The sequence below is a fragment of the Lipophrys pholis genome (assembly GCF_963383615.2).
Source record: "Lipophrys pholis genome assembly, chromosome: 13".
Taxonomy (NCBI): domain Eukaryota; kingdom Metazoa; phylum Chordata; class Actinopteri; order Blenniiformes; family Blenniidae; genus Lipophrys; species Lipophrys pholis.
The window spans coordinates 29,053,085-29,076,377 of record NC_137632.1 but is presented as its reverse complement, the minus strand read 5'-3'; the positions used below and the strand labels follow the sequence as shown (position 1 = coordinate 29,076,377).

The window sequence follows — 23,293 nt, the reverse complement described above, 5'->3', positions numbered from 1 at the left end:
CTAAACGTGGTATCGGTACTCGTCCTATCTAAACGTGGTATCGGTACTCGTCCTATCTAAACGTGGTATCGGTGCTCGTTCTATCTAAACGTGGTATCGGTGCTCGTTCTATCTAAACGTGGTATCGGTACTCGTCCTATCTAAACGTGGTATCGGTGCTCGTCCTATCTAAACGTGGTATCGGTGCTCGTTCTATCTAAACGTGGTATCGGTACTCGTCCTATCTAAACGTGGTATCGGTACTCGTCCTATCTAAACGTGGTATCGGTGCATCCCGAGGGAGAATTTAAGCTTTTGATTTGACGTAAAGCGGAACGGTGGCTGTTTGTTTATTGTTACTTTATAAAGCATTTATTTGTATTTGACTCCAGGAATCTTTGTATCCTACAGGAGGAACATGGCGGCCGGGACAGCGTGGTGATGTGGGAGGAACGTGGAGGAGGGTGGAGATAAAAAGGCTGTGTGTCTGGAGAGCTGGGCAGCTTCTCCTCCTCCTCCTCCTCCTCCTCCTCCTCTCAGGGATGGAGGCCACTGAACTCTGCTTCCCTCAGCTGCTGAACGCCTCCTGCAGGAGGCCGCCGCGGCCGCACTTCGAGACGCTGCTCATCTGGCGGTGTCGGACTTCCTGGTGGGCCTCCTCATGCTGCTCCAGATGATGCTGATCGACGGCTGCTGGTTCCTCGGAGACTTCATGTGCACGCTCTATCAGTGTCTGGCCTACATCGTCACGTCGGCCTCGCTGGGCACCATAGTGGTCATATCTATCGACCGCTACGTGGCGATCTGCTGCCCCCTTCAGTACTCCACCAGAATCACCCGGCGGAGGGTCCAGCTGTGTGCCTGTGTTGGATCGGCTTCGTCCTCTTCCAGTGCCTGAACCTGACGGAGAGCTTCAGACAGTCGGGCAGGTTCACCACCTGCGTGGGGGAGTGCGTCTTCATCATCAGCCAGGCCGCCGCGCTGGCCGACCTGCTCTTCTCCTTCGTGGTTCCCATCACGGTGATCATGCTCCTGTACCTGAGGGTGTTCGTGGTGGCGGTGTCCCAGGCCCGGGCCATGAGGCTGCAGCTCGCCCCGGGCGGCCCTCGCAAGTCCAGCAGGGTCGCTGCTAAGAAATCAGAGATGAAGACCGCCAGGGTGCTCGGTTTGGTTATCGTGGTTTTTTTCATCTACATGAGCCCGTATTACTGCATCATCTCGGGGCAGGAGAACGCTTTAAACTCCTCTATAGCTGCCTTAGTGGTGTATTTGTTCTACTTCAACTCGTCTCTCAACCCCGTCATCTACGCCTTCTTCTACCCCTGGTTCAGGAAATCCATCAAACTCATTGTGACGCTGCAGATCCTGAAGCACAACTCCTGTGACACCAACATGCTTTAGTCATGTGACGCCTTCAGCACGAGCAGGAAAAGCACAAACTCTCTGTACGCAGTTCAACCATAACATTAGAACCACCTGCCGGGCTGGTTCCACGGCTTCCCATCGGAACCAGCAGGAACTTGTGCAGCAGTGTGACGGGAGCTCGTCCAGTTGGCTTGGAGGACACGGATCAACGTCCTCTGCACACCTCCTTCCACTTCTGAAACTATTTGCAAACAGAGAAGCTCCCAAACACCACCCGAGAGCGGCGGGTTGGCAGATGTTCTGACCCAGTGAGGTCCATTCTTCTGCTTCTAACAGAAAGTTTAAGGATCAAATGTGCAGCTGCGCATAGAAAATGAAGCAGATGGTCATAATGTTTTGGCTGACTGCATAAGAGCATTGATAATTTGTCTTTCATGTTGCACATTTTCCTAAAAATGACAAGAAGTTTGTGTTTCTAATTGGAGTTTCCAAAGAAAGGAGGGAACTCCCTGGTCCCTGACTCACACCCAGCCTGTCGCAGGACAGTGAAATCTCACAACAGGAAGTAGGGAACAAAAAGCTCTTTGTTGTGCAGAAACTCTGTTAATGTCCCACAGAGTTAATCAGTCTTCTTGTTTGTCATTAAATATCTTGTACATGAATGGACACTGTTACAGTCAATCACTCGTCTTGTTGAGCTCATTGTGATCAGAGTACCCGTCCTCCCTTCAGTGTCCTGCTGTTAGTCTCTCACACTAATAAGGACAAAGACATAATATTCAGGGTGCAGACATTTTGTACGGCGGCTGGTCAGTGTGAAATAAGACACCAGTGGATCCACCGGCTGCTTTATTCTAATAGTGAGAGATTAAAGAAGACAGGACAGGACAGGACAGGACAGGACAGGACAGGACAGGAACACTATTTCAATAGAATTGTTTAGGGAAAGTTCTGCCTGTACGGTAATACAACGATTTAAGTGTGTAATTGTGAAAAATGATGTCGATGATCACGTCAGTTTGGGCCACAGACACTATGTTCAAAAAACGAACACAAGCTGCACCATATTTAGAAGGAGAAAATCTATTTGGACATTTACAGTATAGGACGCACTATAATAATATAGGACGTCTATAAGCACACGTGTCCACGTTGTAACAGGACATGAATGTGGGACTGCAGCTTGGTTTTTCTTTCTTTACTTTTCTTTAAGAAAAAAATGAGTTTTAAACACTTCTTCAGTGGTGGGGGGATGGACTGGACTGGACTGGAGGGAGGGAGGGAGGGAGAGAGAGAGAGGGAGGGAGGGAGGGAGAGAGGGAGGGAGGGAGGGAGAGAGAGAGAGGGAGGGAGGGAGAGAGGGAGGGAGAGAGGGAGGGAGGGAGAGAGGGAGGGAGAGAGAGGGAGGGAGAGAAAGCGAGAGAGAGAGAGAGAGAGAGAGAGAGAGAGAGAGAGAGAGAGAGAGAGGGGAGGGCAAATAAACTTCTGCAAAAATACACAAACACTGAGGGTTTTACTTCTGGTCATAAAGTATTTGCTGATTGTGGTTGTGAGGAGAGACGACTGGTCGGCCCCGGAGGGCAGAGTTACGTGATGCACCTGAACGCATCACCATGTATTGTCGGCATGAAGCTGGTTTACCAGAAAAAATCAATAAATTCTCATCATATTTTAAGGCGCTGGGTTCAAAGTGTGAAAAAAGTAGCGACTGGCAGTCCTGACATTAGCAAATATTCCAGTACACGCCGTACGCTAGAAAAAAGTCCCGGTACGCTGAGGGGTCAAATTTAAAAGTGCCGGTACTGCGTAGCGGTGGGTACTGCGTACCGGTGGGTACCAGCCCTTAAAGCACTGACTGTGATTAATAAACCTGGAAGTATCTGTACTCGGTTGGAGAGACTCCACTCCACCAAACCACCAGGAAAAGGGTTTCTTCAGAGTATGGACACCTTGGAGCCGAGCTGAGGTTCTGCGATGCAGCTGAGAAAGCTCACTAACAATCCATCAAACTGACCTCAGAGCTCCGCCGTCACGGGGACTTGATCAAAACTCCCAGAATGCAACAGCTGAGGGAGAAGTTTTCTGGACATTTCACTGGATTTTGTCCCAGAAGGTTTCATTAAAATGAGCTTCATGTTGAGATTGGAGTTGTTTATTTCGTTATTCTTTTGACAATGAATCTCTGCCAATGCTCTGGGTTCCTGGTGGAACTGAACCAGATCTGAACCACGAGAGCTCAGAGCTGTTTATTATCATTATTCTCCAGCAAATTCCAACATATTGTTGAGGGATTAAACATGCTTGAAAAGGTGCAAAACTCAGCAAACACATGAGACCTGGCGGAACATTTTACATTAGTGGGGAATCACACGTCCCACTGAGCAACGTCCACAGACGTCCAACACACGTCTGTCCATCCAGGCCGTAATCTGGATTCTATTTGACACCAGAACTAGTTGACAAATGATTACATCACACACACAGTAGTCCTTTGACACAAAATCCAAATGAACAAAAGAGCAAGCAGCATCAATTGATATGTAAAAAAGAAAGGCTGATTGGGGCTTTGGCAATAATCAGAATGTCTCCTGACGCCCAGAATCATGAAGGAAACTTCCTGCGAGGCAGCCCGAATCACAATAACAATACTTGTACATCCCCATGTAGAAGTTGCTTTTGTCATCCATGCCGGTTAACGTAAACAGAGAAGTGAAGCAGACATACAGAAACACAACAAATATTTATAGACTCATGCAGGTATACTAATGAGCATGGAGGTCCAATATTACAGGGAGTCGGAGGCAGTAGAGCGAAGACAAACAACCAAATCAATCTGGAATTCTATTGACAGCAAATTTAACCTTGACCTGGGAACTGCTTGCAGAAAACTTCAAAAAGAAGTATAGCTCATCATAAGAACTGCAGCAGTGGTAAAAGAAGTGGTGGTACTCCTTGCTTGGGAATATCCTTGGTTCTTTTCGGGACTAATGGGCTTTTCTTTGTTTGGATTGCGTGTTCTCCATGTGCACGAATGGGTTTTCCTCAAGTGGCAAACTTCTATGTGACTTGCAAAATGGCTCAACAGCGCCCCCTGCAGAACTTGGAAAAGTCACCCCCAGGATCATGTTTCACCTCGAGCTACAAAAATCGGTACGCATAGGTTAGAACCAAACATAAGATTCTCTTACACACATACTGCAACAGGAAGCTGGTCATTTGGAAAGATGTGGCGGATCTTTTCCCATCTTGGCCCAAATGTTCATATTTTGTTGAGCAAACTCGCCACAGGGGGTATTTCCGTTTTACTGCAAATTTGTTTCTGTGGAAAATAAGAGCTTGGTGAGCAAAAGTACCCAAACTTTTTGCTGAAGTCTGAGGGCGGGGCCACGGCTGTTTGACTTTCACTGTGAAAGAGGAAGTGCAGTGTAAACAGCCTGAACATGGTCACATCAGCCTCACACTTGGTATGTTCCATATCACAATGATGACTAACAGCAATGCTGCCACCTACTGGAAACAGGAAGTGGAGTGCCTGTCCAGGCTCCGACTGGCCCCAGATTTCACATGTTGCATGAGATGACACATGTCTGCCTACTGACATTCTCACTCTGTGGAAACACAGACGAACCGGCGACAAGACACTGTTTACGCTCTCCCAATGGCATCCGGAGGGCCTGAGGGCCTGAGGGCCTGAGTGGAAGCTTCAGTGAGAGGATAGGGAGAGGGAGAGAGGTGGTTATAGGGTTTATCACAGAGAGTCGGAGGACTCAGCAGCTCCCCTCTAGGTGAGGATGGGCGCTGCAGAACGATCACAGCCTCCCCATGTAGGATTGCTGGGTTTTCCTCAATTAAATCTCAGTGTTGTAATCGATGCTGTATAAATGAACTAAATCCGATACCGTCTTTCATGAGGTGAGGAACCAACATCTTCACTGTAATCTGAGGCTACCCCACAAAAGCCTGTGCAATTATAAAGAAAGATTGAAGAAGCCACATAACACTACACGTGTTAATACAGAGTCTTTGTTTTGTGCTGTAACAATGACTTCCTTTTCTTCAGACTTACACTCTGGTTCGGTGTGTGTGGTGCCGCGCCAGCTCGGGCAGTTTCAAAATCTTATTTGTCAGTTTTTCATTGCAAAGGATGAATTAAACTCCAATTCTGTCAATTGTTTCAATAAAGCCATATTCTATGTAACTGTTGGTACGCTTATATATATATATATATATATATACGTATGTATTATATATACGTATGTAGTATACGCTTCTTTTAAGCCTGAAAACCTGCTATTTCTACTCCTATTGCTTATTTTGTGAGCTTACAATTGTGTTAATTGCAGTAAGTTGGTGACCCCTGTGGGGGTTGGGCTCCCCTAGTTGGGAACCACTGGTTCATATAACCACAGAGAAAATGCCCAAACCATGCGTTCAAGTGTCCTGCACATTTTACAGCTACAACACCAAACACAAATAACGCTTTACAATGTTAATACTACTGCCAGGAAATCAGAAGAATGAATTTGATCTTTATTCTCTTTTTATGAGACCTCAATGAGAAAAAAACTGACTCTGATGTGAGGAAGAGGGACGACTGAGGGAAGTGACCAATCTAACAGTACAAAAGGTTTTCAACAACAAAACTGTCCTCAAAACAAAAAAAGCTTTTTAAAAAGTAAAACGTCCCAAAAACTATTGATGTCCACAAAACAGTGAGACACACACACACACACACACACACACACACACACACACACACACACACACACACACACACACACACACACACACACACACACACACACACACACACACACACACACACACACACACACACACACACACACACACACACACTCATCTTTCAATTTGGAATTCCAATTTGGTTTTGGGGACATTTTTATTTAGGGGGATTTTTTTTTTTCAAGACACTTTTTTTGGGGGGCATTTTTAGTTTTGGAGATATTATATTTTTCTATTTGGGAGGTTTATTGTGGTAGTTTTTTCTAGATGTCTCTCAAATCCAGTAGTAATTGTGGGAGGGGAGAAAGTGGCCACAGAAGCAGACGAGACCAGAAGTTTGCAGGTCTGAATCCCACAGTAGAGAGGTCAAGACCTTTGACCCCCATAAGCTCCCTGGAGTGCCATAATGGGGCTGCACCACATTTAATATGGAAAAAAGAAATTTCTCAAAGTGGATTAACACAATATGATTGATTTAGTTGAAGTAGTGATCTGCCCGCCAACCTTTTGTTCATTTAACAAAGTTTGATCCATCCTGTTGAGGCTTGGCGGGTGCTGGACCCAATCCCAGCATACTGTAAACTTAAACTAAGTTGTTCAGTTAAATGTGGCCTGTGATAATAACTGGAAATTCATTATTTTGAATGCTCTGATTGTTGGTTGTGCTGTTAGATCAGTCACTTCCCTCCTCAGTCTGTCAGTTATTTCTCTTTCTCACATCAGGTTCAGGTGTCCCTCAATGATGTCCCTCATGGAAAGAGACGCTGGATCTAATTCATTCATCTGATTTCCTGGCAAGAGTTTCAATGCTGGAACGTGTTAATTTTGTTTGGTGACATTGCTTCAAACTGTGCAGGACAGTGGAAAATCGAGTTTTGGCCTTTTCTCTTTGTTACAGGACAGTTTTTCACTTTACTGTTTCAGCTCCAGTCTGTTTCATCACCACTGAGCTACAACCACTCAGTCACAATGATCAGAAAGACTTTCTCCAAATGGATCATTAAAAAAGTCAGCTCATGAAAGACGGCATCAAATTTAATTTGTTTATACTATATATATATATTATACAGTGTCAATTGCAACACAGACATCAACTTTCCGGAGCAGCAGTTTGGATTTCAAGGTACTAATACACAGAAATATCACAAGTAACAGAATTCAAACCAACAAACAAACCAGTCCAGCCTGACGCTTCATTTTGCAGTTGAAGATGATCTAATGTCTGATGGATTCAGTCAAAGGCCTGAAGTGTGAGGCTTGAATCCTAAAGGTTTGAGAACATGAACACAGAGCACTAACCCTACTGACGTTTCTCAGTAGCTGACGTCTACATTATCTTAGCATGGCAGGAGTTCGGCTTCAGTATCTGCAGTGTAACAATGAGTTTGATGGATTTCCTGAACCAGGGGTAAAACATGGCATAGATCAGAGGGTTCATACATGAGTTCAAATACAACAGCCAGAGTCCGAATGAAGAGGACGAGGTGCTCTCCTCCACACCCTCACCCATGAAGGAAGGAGCGTAATATGGACATAGACAGATCAGAAACACCACCACGACCACACCGAGAGTCTTTGCTGCTTTCAGCTCAGACTTGTTGATGGTTGAGGAGTGCTGATGTGCTGCGATGTGAGAGCGCATGGCCCGAGCCTGAGACACCGCCACCACAAACACCCTCAGATACAGAATGATGATGACCGTGATGGACACACTGAAGTTCAAGACAAAGTCCACGGTGACCGTGATGTTATTGAGGACCACCACACACTCACCTTTGCAGGAGCTGTGTGAATCAGACTGTCGGAGGAAGCTTGTGAGGATGAAGGCGGTGTTATAGATGCAGGAGCAGATCCAGCAGAGACAGACAGAGACTTTAGTTCTGTCCAGAGTGACTCTGCTGGGGTAGTGCAGGGGATCACAGATGGCCAAATAGCGGTCAATTGATATGAGCACAATGTTTATGATCGAAGATGAGGTGATGATGAAATCTACAACATAGTACAGAGAGCATACAGCGTTGCCCAGGTACCAGCAGGTATTGGTGGAAATGATTTCAGCTGGCATCAGCACGAGGCCCACCAGGAAGTCTGACACTGCCAGGGAGAGAACCAGGAGGTTGGTGGGGCTCTGGAGCTGCCTGCAGGAGGAGGAGGAGGAGGAGGATGAGGACGAGGACATCATTACTCCTCACATCATGACCATCACAGCGATGAAGTAACATGACAGAAACACATTGACATGAACAACATGACTTTAAGTGATAATAATTAAAGTGTGATGTGCCTGAAGTGTGAGATGGAGATGATGACCAGCATGTTGAGAGCAGTAGTGAGCACAGAGACGAAGGACAGCAGGACGTGAACCAACAAGGTCGTGGACTGAAGAGCTGGAGGCTTTCTGCACGAAGAGTTGACGAGTTGAGGGAAGCAGAGTTCATCTCGTTCTGCAGCGTCCATCCTCACTGAGAGGAGAGCTGCTGAGTCCTCTGACTCTCTCTCTGATAAACCCTTTATCCCCCTCCCTCCCTCCCTCCCTCCCTCCCTCCCTCCCTCCCTCCCTCCATCCCTCTCTCTGTCCATGGTGTTCCTTCCATCCATCAGATCCTGGGTTAGAGTGCTGACCCCTGTTACTCTAAGGAGCAGGTCCACTCCTGTACTGCTCCTGGATGAATAAGGTGTTTTTTCTTGGAAAAGCAGATAAGCAGATGGTCCACTCACCAGTGGAACAGGGTTGGATGACCTGTACATGCAGGTGTGTCCATTGTTTGTACTGTCCACCTGGGCCAGTGTGTCTGCTGTTCCCCTATTTATCACGTACAACCTGGGGATCCCACTGCTCCCTTCTCAGGACTAAGACTGACCGTCTCTCATGATGCCATGCAGCCAGTCCCTGAAGGTGATTGGTCTGTCCTCCCACGGGTTGACACTTCTGGATTGTCCCCTAACAAAGGCTTTTGCTGGTCAATCACTTGTGTCCTCTCTGGTCATTGGCCTGTGGCCATGCTCCTCTCCTGGCCCTGCCAAAAGAGTCGGCTCTCCACCACAAGTTTTTCCCCAGGAGGCAAATCACAAATGCCACAATTCACAAACTTTTTCTGTTCTTTTTTCCAGCAATGAACCAGGACATTGCAAGGACTGCTCCTGAACCACCACTCTTTCTTCTTCTTTTTTTCACAACCAAAGTTAGCACGGAGGTGCTAACTGCAAACCAAGGAACCACCAGCTTGCTCCAGCCTGGACAACAAACCGACTCCTTCTTCAAAGACACAAACAAAATGTGGTAACTCCTGGGCAGTAGATAGTTGAACAAGTCAGCTCTGCATAGAACCCTTGAACTTTCATTAAGATGTGTTGATTTGATGAGTTGTGATTAGGAGTAGGTAGCCAACTTTGCGTATCAATGTTAGCCGTGCCTCACATTGACCATAGAACCTTTTTGGAATTCTTCAGAGGAATGTAAAATGTTTGTGTAACAAACATGTTTTTGAGGGTCTGAATGTACGAAAAGTCGTGAGACTTTGCAAACTGTCATGGGACGGAACTGAGGCTCAAGTGCAGACAGCAAAACAGGAGACACAGAATTTGATTCACGGGTTTATTTAAACTAAAGGAAGAGCGGGAACAAAAAAACCTACTAAGGCAAAAACTAATACTAAGAAGAAAACAGAAAACGATCGGGAAACTCCTGACGGAAAAGCTACTAGAAAACAAAGTACAAACGATCGCAGCCAAAGAGGACGGGCGGAGGAGTCTGGCACAGGAGTGGGGAGACTCAGCTGCAGAGTGGGAAGGTTAGAGGGGATCGTAGTTCCAGGCAGGCAGGAGGCAGACAGGAATCCAGTTACGCATAGGACCAGGCTGAAGTACTTTACGGTTTGGCGTCGGTTCGTGGTCAGCCAGTGTTTATATAGGAGGTGCAGGTGGTGAGGCCACTCCCCACCGCAGCTGGAAGCGGTTGAGTTTATTGGAGGTGAGAGGTCATGCCCTTGAGACAGGAGGCCACCAGATGGTGCCAACGGACCAAATTAGGGTTGCGAAGTGGAGGGCATGACACAAACACGAGACCTGGCGAACCTTTTTATATTTATGGGAAATTACTCATGTGACTGGCCAAATAGCTCAACAGCACCAACAAGGAAATTTAGAAGATTAAGCCCCGGTGTCACGTTTCACCGAGGGCTACGGAATTTGGTAGACATATGTAACACCCTAAAACAAACAGAAAAGTCCAGGGAGGCTGTTCCAAACACCCAACAGGAAGTCAGCCAGTTTGAACGATATGGTGGATTGCTGCCAATTTAGGCCCAAATGTACACATTTTCTAGAGTAAACTTGTTCTAGGGGGGTATTCCAATGTGCCTCAAATTTATTTCTCTGGCTGGAAAAGGTATCGATGAGCAAAATTTCCTAAAATCTTTAGCAGAATGTTGGCGGTGTGGCTGCGAGCACGACTCTAAGTTGGACGTGTTGCCACGAAAGAGGAAGTGCAGTGTAAAGAGACTGAACATGATCAGATCAGCCTCAAACTTTACACGCTGCACTAGTGTCCACATCTGATCACAGCCATATGATGATTAAAACCATTGGTGATAGCGCCACCTACTGGAAACAGGAAGTACAATCTACATAAGCTGTCCAAGCTCCCACTGACCCCAAATTTCACGTTTCATGAGATGACATATATATGCCAACTTACATTCTCGGTGTGAAACCCGGTTAAACCATGAGTTTTTTGGAGGAATTGATCCTTTTTGCAGGTATTTGCAGTGATGCTTTTAGCAATGTACTGATATGGTATTTGAATCAGAATCATGTCTTTTCTTCTGTAACAAGGGTCATTTTCTAATAACAGGGAATGTCGAAACACAAGTGAACTGGAAACACGACACTGTTTACTCTCTCTTTCTCTCTAGAGAGAGAGTGAGAGATAGAGAGAGAGAGAGAGAGAGAGAGAGAGAGAGAGAGAGAGAGAGAGAGAGAGAGAGAGGGAGAGATAAAGGGTTTATCAGAGAGAGTCAGAGGACTCAGCAGCTCTCCTCTCAGTGAGGATGGACGCTGCAGAACGAGATGAACTCTGCTTCCCTCAACTCGTCAACTCTTCGTGCAGAAAGCCTCCAGCTCTTCAGTCCACGACCTTGTTGGTTCACGTCCTGCTGTCCTTCGTCTCTGTGCTCACTACTGCTCTCAACATGCTGGTCATCATCTCCATCTCACACTTCAGGCACATCACACTTTAATTATTATCACTTAAAGTCATGTTGTTCATGTCAATGTGTTTCTGTCATGTTACTTCATCACCGTGATGGTCATGATGTGAGGAGTAATGTTGTCCTCGTCCTCATCCTCCTCCTCCTCCTGCAGGCAGCTCCAGAGCCCCACCAACCTCCTGGTTCTCTCCCTGGCAGTGTCAGACTTCCTGGTGGGCCTCGTGCTGATGCCAGCTGACATCATTTCCACAAAGAGCTGCTGGTACCTGGGCAATGCTTTATGCACTCTGTACCATATTGTAGGTTTCATCATCACCTCATCTTCGATCATAAACATTGTGCTCATATCAATTGACCGCTATTTGGCCATCTGTGATCCCCTGCACTACCCCAGCAGAGTCACTCTGGACAGAACTAAAGTCTCTGTCTGTCTCTGCTGGATCTGCTCCTGCATCTATAACACCACCCTCATCCTCATAAGCTTCCTCCGACAGTCTGATTCACACAGCTCCTGCAAAGGTGAGTGTGTGGTGGTCCTCAATAACATCACGGTCACCGTGGACTTTGTCTTGACCTTCAGTGTGTCCATCACGGTCATCATCATTCTGTATCTGAGGGTGTTTGTGGTGGCGGTGTCTCAGGCTCGGGCCATGCGCTCTCACATCGCAGCACATCAGCACTCCTCAACCATCAACAAGTCTGAGCTGAAAGCAGCAAAGACTCTCGGTGTGGTCGTGGTGGTGTTTCTGATCTGTCTATGTCCATATTACGCTCCTTCCTTCATGGGTGAGGGTGTGGAGGAGAGCACCTCGTCCTCTTCATTCGTAGACTTCCTGGTGCATTTGAACTCATGTATGAACCCTCTGATCTATGCCATGTTTTACCCCTGGTTCAGGAAATCCATCAAACTCATTGTTACACTGGAGATACTGAAGCCGAACTCCTGCCATGCTAAGATAATGTAGACGTGAATTAATGAGGGACTTTCATAAACTAGAAAACAGAACAGTATTTTTTTGATTCATCCTGTCTTATTTCTCTGTGTTCATGTTCTCAAACCTTTAGGATTCAAGCCTCACACTTCAGGCCTTTGACTGAATCCATCAGACATTAGATCATCTTCAACTGCAAAATGAAGTGCCAGGCTGGACTGAAGATGAATTTCTTTAATGATCCATCTGGATAAAGTCTTTCTGATCACTCTGACTATGTGATTCAAAGCCGTGACGTTCTGCTCTGCAGTTTATCATCTACATTTTTACCACTGTAAACTCTGGCCACCCCACAAAACCCTGTGCAAATACAAAGAAAAGTTGAAGGAGCCTCATAACTCACTATTTGTGTTAATGCAGATTATTTGTTAGATTCTGTCACAGTGACTTCCTTTTCTCTGAGGATGAAGTTTTCAGGTTTACACTTTGTCTCAGTGTGTGTGGTGGTGTGGTGCCACGTCAGCTTGAACAGTTTAAAACCTTTATTTGTCAGGTTTTCACTGAAAAGATGCATTCAGCTGTAATTTTCTCCATTGCTTCAATAAAGCCATATTCTATGTAACTCTCTTGGTACACTGTTCTTTACTTTTTAACTGATTCATCTTTCTGTTTAGCCTGAAACTCTGCTATTTTCAACCCTGTTGTTTATTTTATGAGCTCACCATTGTGTAAATAGCAGACAGTGAAAAAAATCCAGAAACGATGCCCTTTTAATGTAAAAGTGATGTCATGTGATTTAAATGCTACAACTCACAGGTGAAAGATATATTTACTAGATACACTTAGACCCATCATCAGTGGTATAACCTGGGGTCATCGGTTGGTTAGGGTCTTTCAACATCAGACACCCTGGCCCAGGCAACCCGACTGAGGGTGACCAGATCCCAGCCTTTGTCCCAGCAGCGTTTGTCCACAGCTCTGCCTTCTTGATCCATAGCCACCTTATGGCTTTCTCTGCGGCCTCTGAAGCAGATTTGATGGCCTTTCGCTTTGCCTCCCCGGTGAGGCCCAGCAGTGTGAGCACCTATTTTAACACATATAAAATGTTACACCCCTTACAATTAGGATTGCTTCCCGACCCCACATGAATCTGGCCCCCATGAGGGGTTGGGCCCCCCTGGGTTGGAATCACTGGTTCATGTAACCACAGAGAAAAGGCCAAAACTATGCATTCAACTGTCCTACACAGTTTGCAGCAACAGCAGCAAATACAAATGACACTTTTCAGCTTTAAAATTACTGCCAAGAAATCAGATGGATGAATTTAATCTTTTGTTTCTGATTATATGGAACCTCCCTGAGGAATACCTGACGCTAATGTGAAGAGGAAGAATAACTGAGGAGTGAAGTGACCAATCTAACAGTACAAAATGGGTTCAAAAACAAAAACGTCCCTAAAGCAATAAAGGTTTCTAAAAACCAATAAGTCTACAAAACTACAAAGGCTCAAATTCTAAAAAGACTTGAAAAATAGTCTCTCAAAGGTAAAATGTCCCTAAAACAATAAATGTCTTCAAAAACCAAAATGTCCCCACAATAATCTATGTCTTCAAAAATACCCCCCTACTCACGCACACGCACACGCACACACACACACACACACACACACACACACACACACACACACACACACACACACACACACACACACACACACACACACACACACACACACACACACACACCTGTTTTTGGACCGTGTGAGGAAACCAGGTACTTGGTATCATGAATGAGATGTGCTGCTATTAAAGCTTGTTTTCTGCTGCCGTTCTTCAAAATGATCTTTCTTTGTTTTTTTGCTGCTCATTTCTATATTTATTTATTTGTCACTGTGAATGTTTGTGACTAGAAAGTGTTGCTCAGGCTTGTCTGGTTGTGCAACAGTTGCTCATTGAAAGATGCTTGGATCGGTGCAGCAAATGTAATATGATATCAACAAGGGTATTGTCTGTGGTCGTCCCCCCATCTTCCTCCATCCTTCCCTCGCTCCGAGCTTTACCACCCCGGTCACTTTGTCTATTTGGCTCCATGTTTGACTGCAGGTTTTTAGAGTTTATCATGGCTATGATATGTTCCTTGGACTTCTCACAAGGCTCACAGAAACCGTACCAGGGTTCAACATAAACGGTTGTGAGAAGGACTGTTCAGGCAGAACTCTAAACACAACAGAGAAACATTTAACAGACACATTTCATCTACTGTGAAACTCTGATCAGCCAAAAAGAAAAAATGGGTTGTTCAGTTAAATGTGGCCTGTGATAATAACTGGAAATTCATTATTTTGAATGCTCTGGTTGTTGGTTGTGCTGTTAGATCGGTCACTTCCCTCCTCAGTCTGTCAGTTATTTCTCTTTCTCACATCAGGTTCAGGTGTCCCTCAATGATGTCCCTCATGGAAAGAGACGCTGGATCTAATTCATTCATCTGATTTCCTGACAGTGATGTGGGGGAGGGGCAAGGGCTCTCATTCTGCAGGTTGAAACTGTGCTCGGGGCCGTTTATTTTATTCTTTAATATATTTAGAGTGCTATGAGGCTCCTTCAACCTTTCTTAACAATTGCTGTGAGTGTTGTGTGGTAGCCTGAGTTGACAGTTGGTAAAACTCTTTATCCCTCAAGAAAACGTTGGGAGTCACTGACGTAAACTGCAGAGTTGAACATGACGAACAGTTTTTCATTTTACTGAATCAACTCAAGTCTGTCTCACCACCGTTGACAAAGACGAGATCCAGATGGATCATTTAAGAAATTCAACTTAAATTAGACTGCTTGTAATCTAATTCATTTATACAGTGTGGATTATAACACTGAGATCTCATTGAGGAAAACCCAGCAATCCTACAGGAAGAAAAAACACTCCCCTTGGAGGGAAAATCTCAGAATGGCGACATTATATACAGAGAAAGATTAGAAGTAACAGAATTTAAACCAAGGAGGCTTGAATCCTAAAGGTTTGAGAACATGAACACAGAGCACTAACCCTACTGACGTTTCTCAGTAGCTCACGTCTACATTATCTTAGCATGGCAGGAGTTCGGCTTCAGTATCTGCAGTGTAACAATGAGTTTGATGGATTTCCTGAACCAGGGGTAAAACATGGCATAGATCAGAGGGTTCATACATGAGTTCAAATACACCAGCCAGTGTGTGAATGGCGAGGACGAGGTGCTCTCCTCCACACCCTCACCCATGAAGGAAGGAGCGTAATATGGACAGAGACAGATCAGAAACACCACCACGACCACACCGAGAGTCTTTGCTGCTTTCAGCTCAGACTTGTTGATGGTTGAGGAGTGCTGATGTGCTGCGATGTGAGAGCGCATGGCCCGAGCCTGAGACACCGCCACCACAAACACCCTCAGATACAGAATGATGATGACCGTGATGGACGCACTGAAGGTCAAGACAAAGTCCACGGTGACCGTGATGTTATTGAGGACCACCACACACTCACCTTTGCAGGAGCTGTGTGAATCAGACTGTCGGAGGAAGCTTATGAGGATGAGGGTGGTGTTATAGATGCAGGAGCAGATCCAGCAGAGACAGACAGAGACTTTAGTTCTGTCCAGAGTGACTCTGCTGGGGTAGTGCAGGGGATCACAGATGGCCAAATAGCGGTCAATTGATATGAGCACAACGTTTACAATCGAAGATGAGGTGATGATGAAATCTACAACATAGTACAGAGAGCATACAGCGTTGCCCAGGTACCAGCAGGTATTGGTGGAAATGATTTCAGCTGGCATCAGCACGAGGCCCACCAGGAAGTCTGACACTGCCAGGGAGAGAACCAGGAGGTTGGTGGGGCTCTGGAGCTGCCTGCAGGAGGAGGAGGAGGACGAGGACGAGGACAACATTACTCCTCACATCATGACCATCACGGCGATGAAGTAACATGACAGAAACACATTGACATGAACAACATGACTTTAAGTGATAATAATTAAAGTGTGATGTGCCTGAAGTGTGAGATGGAGATGATGACCAGCATGTTGAGAGCAGTAGTGAGCACAGAGACGAAGGACAGCAGGACGTGAACCAACAAGGTCGTGGACTGAAGAGCTGGAGGCTTTCTGCAGGAAGAGTTGACGAGTTGAGGGAAGCAGAGTTCATCTCGTTCTGCAGCGTCCATCCTCACTGAGAGGAGAGCTGCTGAGTCCTCTGACTCTCTCTGATAAACCCTTTACCCCCCCCCCTCTCCCTCTCTCTCTCTCTGAGAGATATTAACTTTGGTAGTCATCAGTCATTTAACTATTAACTCATATTCAAAATTAATAGTTGAGTGAATCATATGATGCTGATAGAAACAAATTGGCTATCATTTCTTGTCAAACAGGTGGTGCCCTGAAGTTATCTGATGTAACATATGAAGAGACAGGAGACGTTTCTGACAAGCCCAGGTCAGGCCGACCCCACAAGACAACTGCTCTGGAGGATCAGAGATCCTAGGCAAGCTCCTTTTCTACTGCAGCAGAGCTTCACCAGACCTGGTCACCTGGAATCCCAGTGGCAACTAGAACACATTGTCCAGTCCTATCTCCAAATGGACTCCATGGTTGAATCAGTTTCCAGAAACCAGCTCTAAACAAGAGAATTAAAAAACTGTGCGGCATTTCCCAAGGCCCACTGCCTGCTCAAAGGCTGGACACTGGAAAAGTGGCAGAAGGTGGATATTTCAGATGAATCTTCTGTTGAATTACATCACAGTTGGCGCAAATATTCCAGGAGACCTACTGGAACTAGCATGGATCCCAGATTCACCAAGAAAACATTCAGGTTAAGTAGTGGAAAAAACATGGTCTGGATTTACATCCAGTATGGGGGTGTGGGAGCTCCATAGGGTGGAAGGCATTTTTTTTTTCCCCAATTGAACAAAATTATTTTAGTACATTAAACATTTGGAACAGTTTCAGCTTTCATATACACCATTTCTGGAACCAATTGATTAATTTAAAATGAAGTTATTGGCTGGTGTTTCTACAAAATGGATAAGCGACAAGACTTTTGTCAGGGACTGTAGAAGGAGAGTGAAACGCAGTGTTAAACCATCAGTCTTTACTTGGGTCTGAGCACTGAACGTGCCAGAGGACCATATTCCAGCCGTTGGGCTTATTAGGATCCGAGCACCAAGGGTGCATAGAACCTTTTTGGAATTCTTCAGAGGAATGTAAAATGTTTGTGTAACAAACATGTTTTTGAGGGTCTGAATGTACGAAAAGTCGTGAGACTTTGCAAACTGTCATGGGACGGAACTGAGGCTCAAGTGCAGACAGCAAAACAGGAGACACAGAATTTGATTCACGGGTTTATTTAAACTAAAGGAAGAGCGGGAACAAAAAAACCTACTAAGGCAAAAACTAATACTAAGAAGAAAACAGAAAACGATCGGGAAACTCCTGACGGAAAAGCTACTAGAAAACAAAGTACAAACGATCGCAGCCAAAGAGGACGGGCGGAGGAGTCTGGCACAGGAGTGGGGAGACTCAGCTGCAGAGTGGGAAGGTTAGAGGGGATCGTAGTTCCAGGCAGGCAGGAGGCAGACAGGAATCCAGTTACGCATAGGACCAGGCTGAAGTACTTTACGGTTTGGCGTCGGTTCGTGGTCAGCCAGTGTTTATATAGGAGGTGCAGGTGGTGAGGCCACTCCCCACCGCAGCTGGAAGCGGTTGAGTTTATTGGAGGTGAGAGGTCATGCCCTTGAGACAGGAGGCCACCAGATGGTGCCAACGGACCAAATTAGGGTTGCGAAGTGGAGGGCATGACACAAACACGAGACCTGGCGAACCTTTTTATATTTATGGGAAATTACTCATGTGACTGGCCAAATAGCTCAACAGCACCAACAAGGAAATTTAGAAGATTAAGCCCCGGTGTCACGTTTCACCGAGGGCTACGGAATTTGGTAGACATATGTAACACCCTAAAACAAACAGAAAAGTCCAGGGAGGCTGTTCCAAACACCCAACAGGAAGTCAGCCAGTTTGAACGATATGGTGGATTGCTGCCAATTTAGGCCCAAATGTACACATTTTCTAGAGTAAACTTGTTCTAGGGGGGTATTCCAATGTGCCTCAAATTTATTTCTCTGGCTGGAAAAGGTATCGATGAGCAAAATTTCCTAAAATCTTTAGCAGAATGTTGGCGGTGTGGCTGCGAGCACGACTCTAAGTTGGACGTGTTGCCACGAAAGAGGAAGTGCAGTGTAAAGAGACTGAACATGATCAGATCAGCCTCAAACTTTACACGCTGCACTAGTGTCCACATCTGATCACAGCCATATGATGATTAAAACCATTGGTGATAGCGCCACCTACTGGAAACAGGAAGTACAATCTACATAAGCTGTCCAAGCTCCCACTGACCCCAAATTTCACGTTTCATGAGATGACATATATATGCCAACTTACATTCTCGGTGTGAAACCCGGTTAAACCATGAGTTTTTTGGAGGAATTGATCCTTTTTGCAGGTATTTGCAGTGATGCTTTTAGCAATGTACTGATATGGTATTTGAATCAGAATCATGTCTTTTCTTCTGTAACAAGGGTCATTTTCTAATAACAGGGAATGTCGAAACACAAGTGAACTGGAAACACGACACTGTTTACTCTCTCTTTCTCTCTAGAGAGAGAGTGAGAGATAGAGAGAGAGAGAGAGAGAGAGAGAGGGAGGGGGATAAAGGGTTTATCAGAGAGAGTCAGAGGACTCAGCAGCTCTCCTCTCAGTGAGGATGGACGCTGCAGAACGAGATGAACTCTGCTTCCCTCAACTCGTCAACTCTTCCTGCAGAAAGCCTCCAGCTCTTCAGTCCACGACCTTGTTGGTTCACGTCCTGCTGTCCTTCGTCTCTGTGCTCACTACTGCTCTCAACATGCTGGTCATCATCTCCATCTCACACTTCAGGCACATCACACTTTAATTATTATCACTTAAAGTCATGTTGTTCATGTCAATGTGTTTCTGTCATGTTACTTCATCACCGTGATGGTCATGATGTGAGGAGTAATGTTGTCCTCGTCCTCGTCCTCCTCCTCCTCCTGCAGGCAGCTCCAGAGCCCCACCAACCTCCTGGTTCGCTCCCTGGCAGTGTCAGACTTCCTGGTGGGCCTCGTGCTGATGCCAGCTGACTTCATTTCCACAAAGAGCTGCTGGTACCTGGGCAATGCTTTATGCACTCTGTACCATATTGTAGGTTTCATCATCACCTCATCTTCGATCATAAACATTGTGCTCATATCTATTGACCGCTATTTGGCCATCTGTGATCCCCTGCACTACCCCAGCAGAGTCACTCTGGACAGAACTAAAGTCTCTGTCTGTCTCTGCTGGATCTGCTCCTGCATCTATAACACCACCCTCATCCTCATAAGCTTCCTCCGACAGTCTGATTCACACAGCTCCTGCAAAGGTGAGTGTGTGGTGGTCCTCAATAACATCACGATCACCGTGGACTTTGTCTTGACCTTCAGTGTGTCCATCACGGTCATCATCATTCTGTATCTGAGGGTGTTTGTGGTGGCGGTGTCTCAGGCTCGGGCCATGCGCTCTCACATCACAGCACATCAGCACTCCTCAACCATCAACAAGTCTGAGCTGAAAGCAGCAAAGACTCTCGGTGTGGTCGTGGTGGTGTTTCTGATCTGTCTATGTCCATATTACGCTCCTTCCTTCATGGGTGAGGGTGTGGAGGAGAGCACCTCGTCCTCTTCATTCGTAGACTTCCTGGTGCATTTGAACTCATGTATGAACCCTCTGATCTATGCCATGTTTTACCCCTGGTTCAGGAAATCCATCAAACTCATTGTTACACTGCAGATACTGAAGCCGAACTCCTGCCATGCTAAGATAATGTAGACGTGAATTAATGAGGGACTTTCATAAACTAGAAAACAGAACAGTATTTTTTTGATTCATCCTGTCTTATTTCTCTGTGTTCATGTTCTCAAACCTTTAGGATTCAAGCCTCACACTTCAGGCCTTTGACTGAATCCATCAGACATTAGATCATCTTCAACTGCAAAATGAAGCGCCAGGCTGGACTGAAGATGAATTTCTTTAATGATCCATCTGGATAAAGTCTTTCTGATCACTCTGACTATGTGATTCAAAGCCGTGACGTTCTGCTCTGCAGTTTATCATCTACATTTTTACCACTGTAAACTCTGGCCACCCCACAAAACCCTGTGCAAATACAAAGAAAAGTTGAAGGAGCCTCATAACTCACTATTTGTGTTAATGCAGATTATTTGTTAGATTCTGTCACAGTGACTTCCTTTTCTCTGAGGATGAAGTTTTCAGGTTTACACTTTGTCTCAGTGTGTGTGGTGGTGTGGTGCCACGTCAGCTTGAACAGTTTAAAACCTTTATTTGTCAGGTTTTCACTGAAAAGATGCATTCAGCTGTAATTTTCTCCATTGCTTCAATAAAGCCATATTCTATGTAACTCTCTTGGTACACTGTTCTTTACTTTTTAACTGATTCATCTTTCTGTTTAGCCTGAAACTCTGCTATTTTCAACCCTGTTGTTTATTTTATGAGCTCACCATTGTGTAAATAGCAGACAGTGAAAAAAGTCCAGAAACGATGCCCTTTTAATGTAAAAGTGATGTCATGTGATTTAAATGCTACAACTCACAGGTGAAAGATATATTTACTAGATACACTTAGACCCATCATCAGTGGTATAACCTGGGGTCATCGGTTGGTTAGGGTCTTTCAACATCAGACACCCTGGCCCAGGCAACCCGACTGAGGGTGACCAGATCCCAGCCTTTGTCCCAGCAGCGTTTGTCCACAGCTCTGCCTTCTTGATCCATAGCCACCTTATGGCTTTCTCTGCGGCCTCTGAAGCAGATTTGATGGCCTTTCGCTTTGCCTCCCCGGTGAGGCCCAGCAGTGTGAGCACCTATTTTAACACATATAAAATGTTACACCCCTTACAATTAGGATTGCTTCCCGACCCCACATGAATCTGGCCCCCATGAGGGGTTGGGCCCCCCTGGGTTGGAATCACTGGTTCATGTAACCACAGAGAAAAGGCCAAAACTATGCATTCAACTGTCCTACACAGTTTGCAGCAACAGCAGCAAATACAAATGACACTTTTCAGCTTTAAAATTACTGCCAAGAAATCAGATGGATGAATTTAATCTTTTGTTTCTGATTATATGGAACCTCCCTGAGGAATACCTGACGCTAATGTGAAGAGGAAGAATAACTGAGGAGTGAAGTGACCAATCTAACAGTACAAAATGGGTTCAAAAACAAAAACGTCCCTAAAGCAATAAAGGTTTCTAAAAACCAATAAGTCTACAAAACTACAAAGGCTCAAATTCTAAAAAGACTTGAAAAATAGTCTCTCAAAGGTAAAATGTCCCTAAAACAATAAATGTCTTCAAAAACCAAAATGTCCCCACAACAATCTATGTCTTCAAAAATACCCCCCTACTCACACACACACACACACACACACACACACACACACACACACACACACACACACACACACACACACACACACACACACACACACACACACACACACACACACACACACACACACACACACACACAGACACAGACACAGACACAGACACAGACACAGACACACACACACACACACACACACACACACACACACACACACACACACACACCTGTTTTTGGACCGTGTGAGGAAACCAGGTACTTGGTATCATGAATGAGATGTGCTGCTATTAAAGCTTGTTTTCTGCTGCCGTTCTTCAAAATGATCTTTCTTTGTTTTTTTGCTTCTCATTTCTATATTTATTTATTTGTCACTGTTTATGTTTGTGTCTAGAAAGTGTTGCTCAGGCTTGTCTGGTTGTGCAACAGTTGCTCATTGAAAGATGCTTGGATCGGTGCAGCAAATGTAATATGATATCAACAAGGGTATTGTCTGTGGTCGTCCCCCCATCTTCCTCCATCCTTCCCTCGCTCCGAGCTTTACCACCCCGGTCACTTTGTCTATTTGGCTCCATGTTTGACTGCAGGTTTTTAGAGTTTATCATGGCTATGATATGTTCCTTGGACTTCTCACAAGGCTCACAGAAACCGTACCAGGGTTCAACATAAACGGCTGTGAGAAGGACTGTTCAGGCAGAACTCTAAACACAACAGAGAAACATTTAACAGACACATTTCATCTACTGTGAAACTCTGATCAGCCAAAAAGAAAAAATGGGTTTCAAAGTATGTGGTTTCCCACAGGTTGTTTAAAACACAAAAAAGCCATCGGGGGTTTTGTAATTGGAACTTTAAAGTTTTCATCTTTTTTTTCCTACTTTTTATTCATAGTGCTAGTGGTAAAGGAGTATACTCCATCTACGTTGAGTACTACAGCCTTTTACATATTTTTTGAGTATAAGTGACATCTGTTAAAAAAAATCCAACCATGAGGACTTTTTTTATTTGTGGGGACATCTTTCAATTTGGAATTCCAATTTGGTTTTGGGGACCTTTTTATTTAGGGGGAATTTTTTCTAGATGTCTCTCAAATCCAGTAGTAATTGTGGGAGGGGGGAAAGTGGCCACAGAAGCAGATGAGATCAGAAGTTTGCAGGTCTGAATCCCACAGTTGAGAGGTCACCAATGTGGGTCACTGAGCAAGACCTTTGACCCCGATAAGCTCCCTGGAGTGCCATAATGGGGCTGCACCACATTTAATATGGAAAAAAGAAATTTCCCAAAGTGGATTAACACAATATGATTGATTTAGTTGAAGTAGTGATCTGCCCGCCAACCTTTTGTTCATTTAACAAAGTTTGATCCATCCTGTCGAGGCTTGGCGGGTGCTGGACCCAATCCCAGCATACTGTAAACTTAAACTAAGTTGTTCAGTTAAATGTGGCCTGTGATAATAACTGGAAATTCATTATTTTGAATGCTCTGGTTGTTGGTTGTGCTGTTAGATCGGTCACTTCCCTCCTCAGTCTGTCAGTTATTTCTCTTTCTCACATCAGGTTCAGGTGTCCCTCAATGATGTCCCT

The 23,293-nt window shown here is 45.2% G+C and overlaps 5 protein-coding genes across 5 annotated transcripts; 3 read left to right on the top strand and 2 right to left on the bottom strand.

Moving 5' to 3' along the window:
• Positions 1–521: 521 nt before the first annotated feature.
• LOC308119098 (trace amine-associated receptor 7a-like) lies at positions 522–1,380 on the top strand (the record flags this gene model as incomplete). Its single annotated transcript, XM_080478930.1, is given in 3 exon segments — positions 522–581; positions 614–830; positions 833–1,380. Coding segments are annotated over 3 exon segments (825 nt in total).
• A 6,034-nt stretch (positions 1,381–7,414) lies between these two features.
• LOC308119097 (trace amine-associated receptor 8b-like) lies at positions 7,415–8,544 on the bottom strand (the record flags this gene model as incomplete). Its single annotated transcript, XM_080478929.1, has 2 exons — positions 7,415–8,225; positions 8,372–8,544. The coding sequence occupies 2 exons, from the start codon at positions 8,542–8,544 to the stop codon at positions 7,415–7,417; spliced, it is 984 nt and encodes a 327-aa protein (XP_080335055.1).
• A 2,591-nt stretch (positions 8,545–11,135) lies between these two features.
• On the top strand, positions 11,136–12,259 carry LOC308119096 (trace amine-associated receptor 13c-like; the record flags this gene model as incomplete). Its single annotated transcript, XM_080478928.1, has 2 exons — positions 11,136–11,308; positions 11,449–12,259. 2 exons carry the CDS (start codon positions 11,136–11,138, stop codon positions 12,257–12,259), a joined length of 984 nt encoding a protein of 327 aa, XP_080335054.1.
• A 3,034-nt stretch (positions 12,260–15,293) lies between these two features.
• On the bottom strand, positions 15,294–16,417 carry LOC308119094 (trace amine-associated receptor 13c-like; the record flags this gene model as incomplete). The annotated part of the gene is made up of 2 exons (XM_080478925.1): positions 15,294–16,104; positions 16,245–16,417. 2 exons carry the CDS (start codon positions 16,415–16,417, stop codon positions 15,294–15,296), a joined length of 984 nt encoding a protein of 327 aa, XP_080335051.1.
• A 2,597-nt stretch (positions 16,418–19,014) lies between these two features.
• LOC308119093 (trace amine-associated receptor 13c-like) lies at positions 19,015–20,138 on the top strand (the record flags this gene model as incomplete). Its single annotated transcript, XM_080478924.1, has 2 exons — positions 19,015–19,187; positions 19,328–20,138. 2 exons carry the CDS (start codon positions 19,015–19,017, stop codon positions 20,136–20,138), a joined length of 984 nt encoding a protein of 327 aa, XP_080335050.1.
• Positions 20,139–23,293: the final 3,155 nt, after the last annotated feature.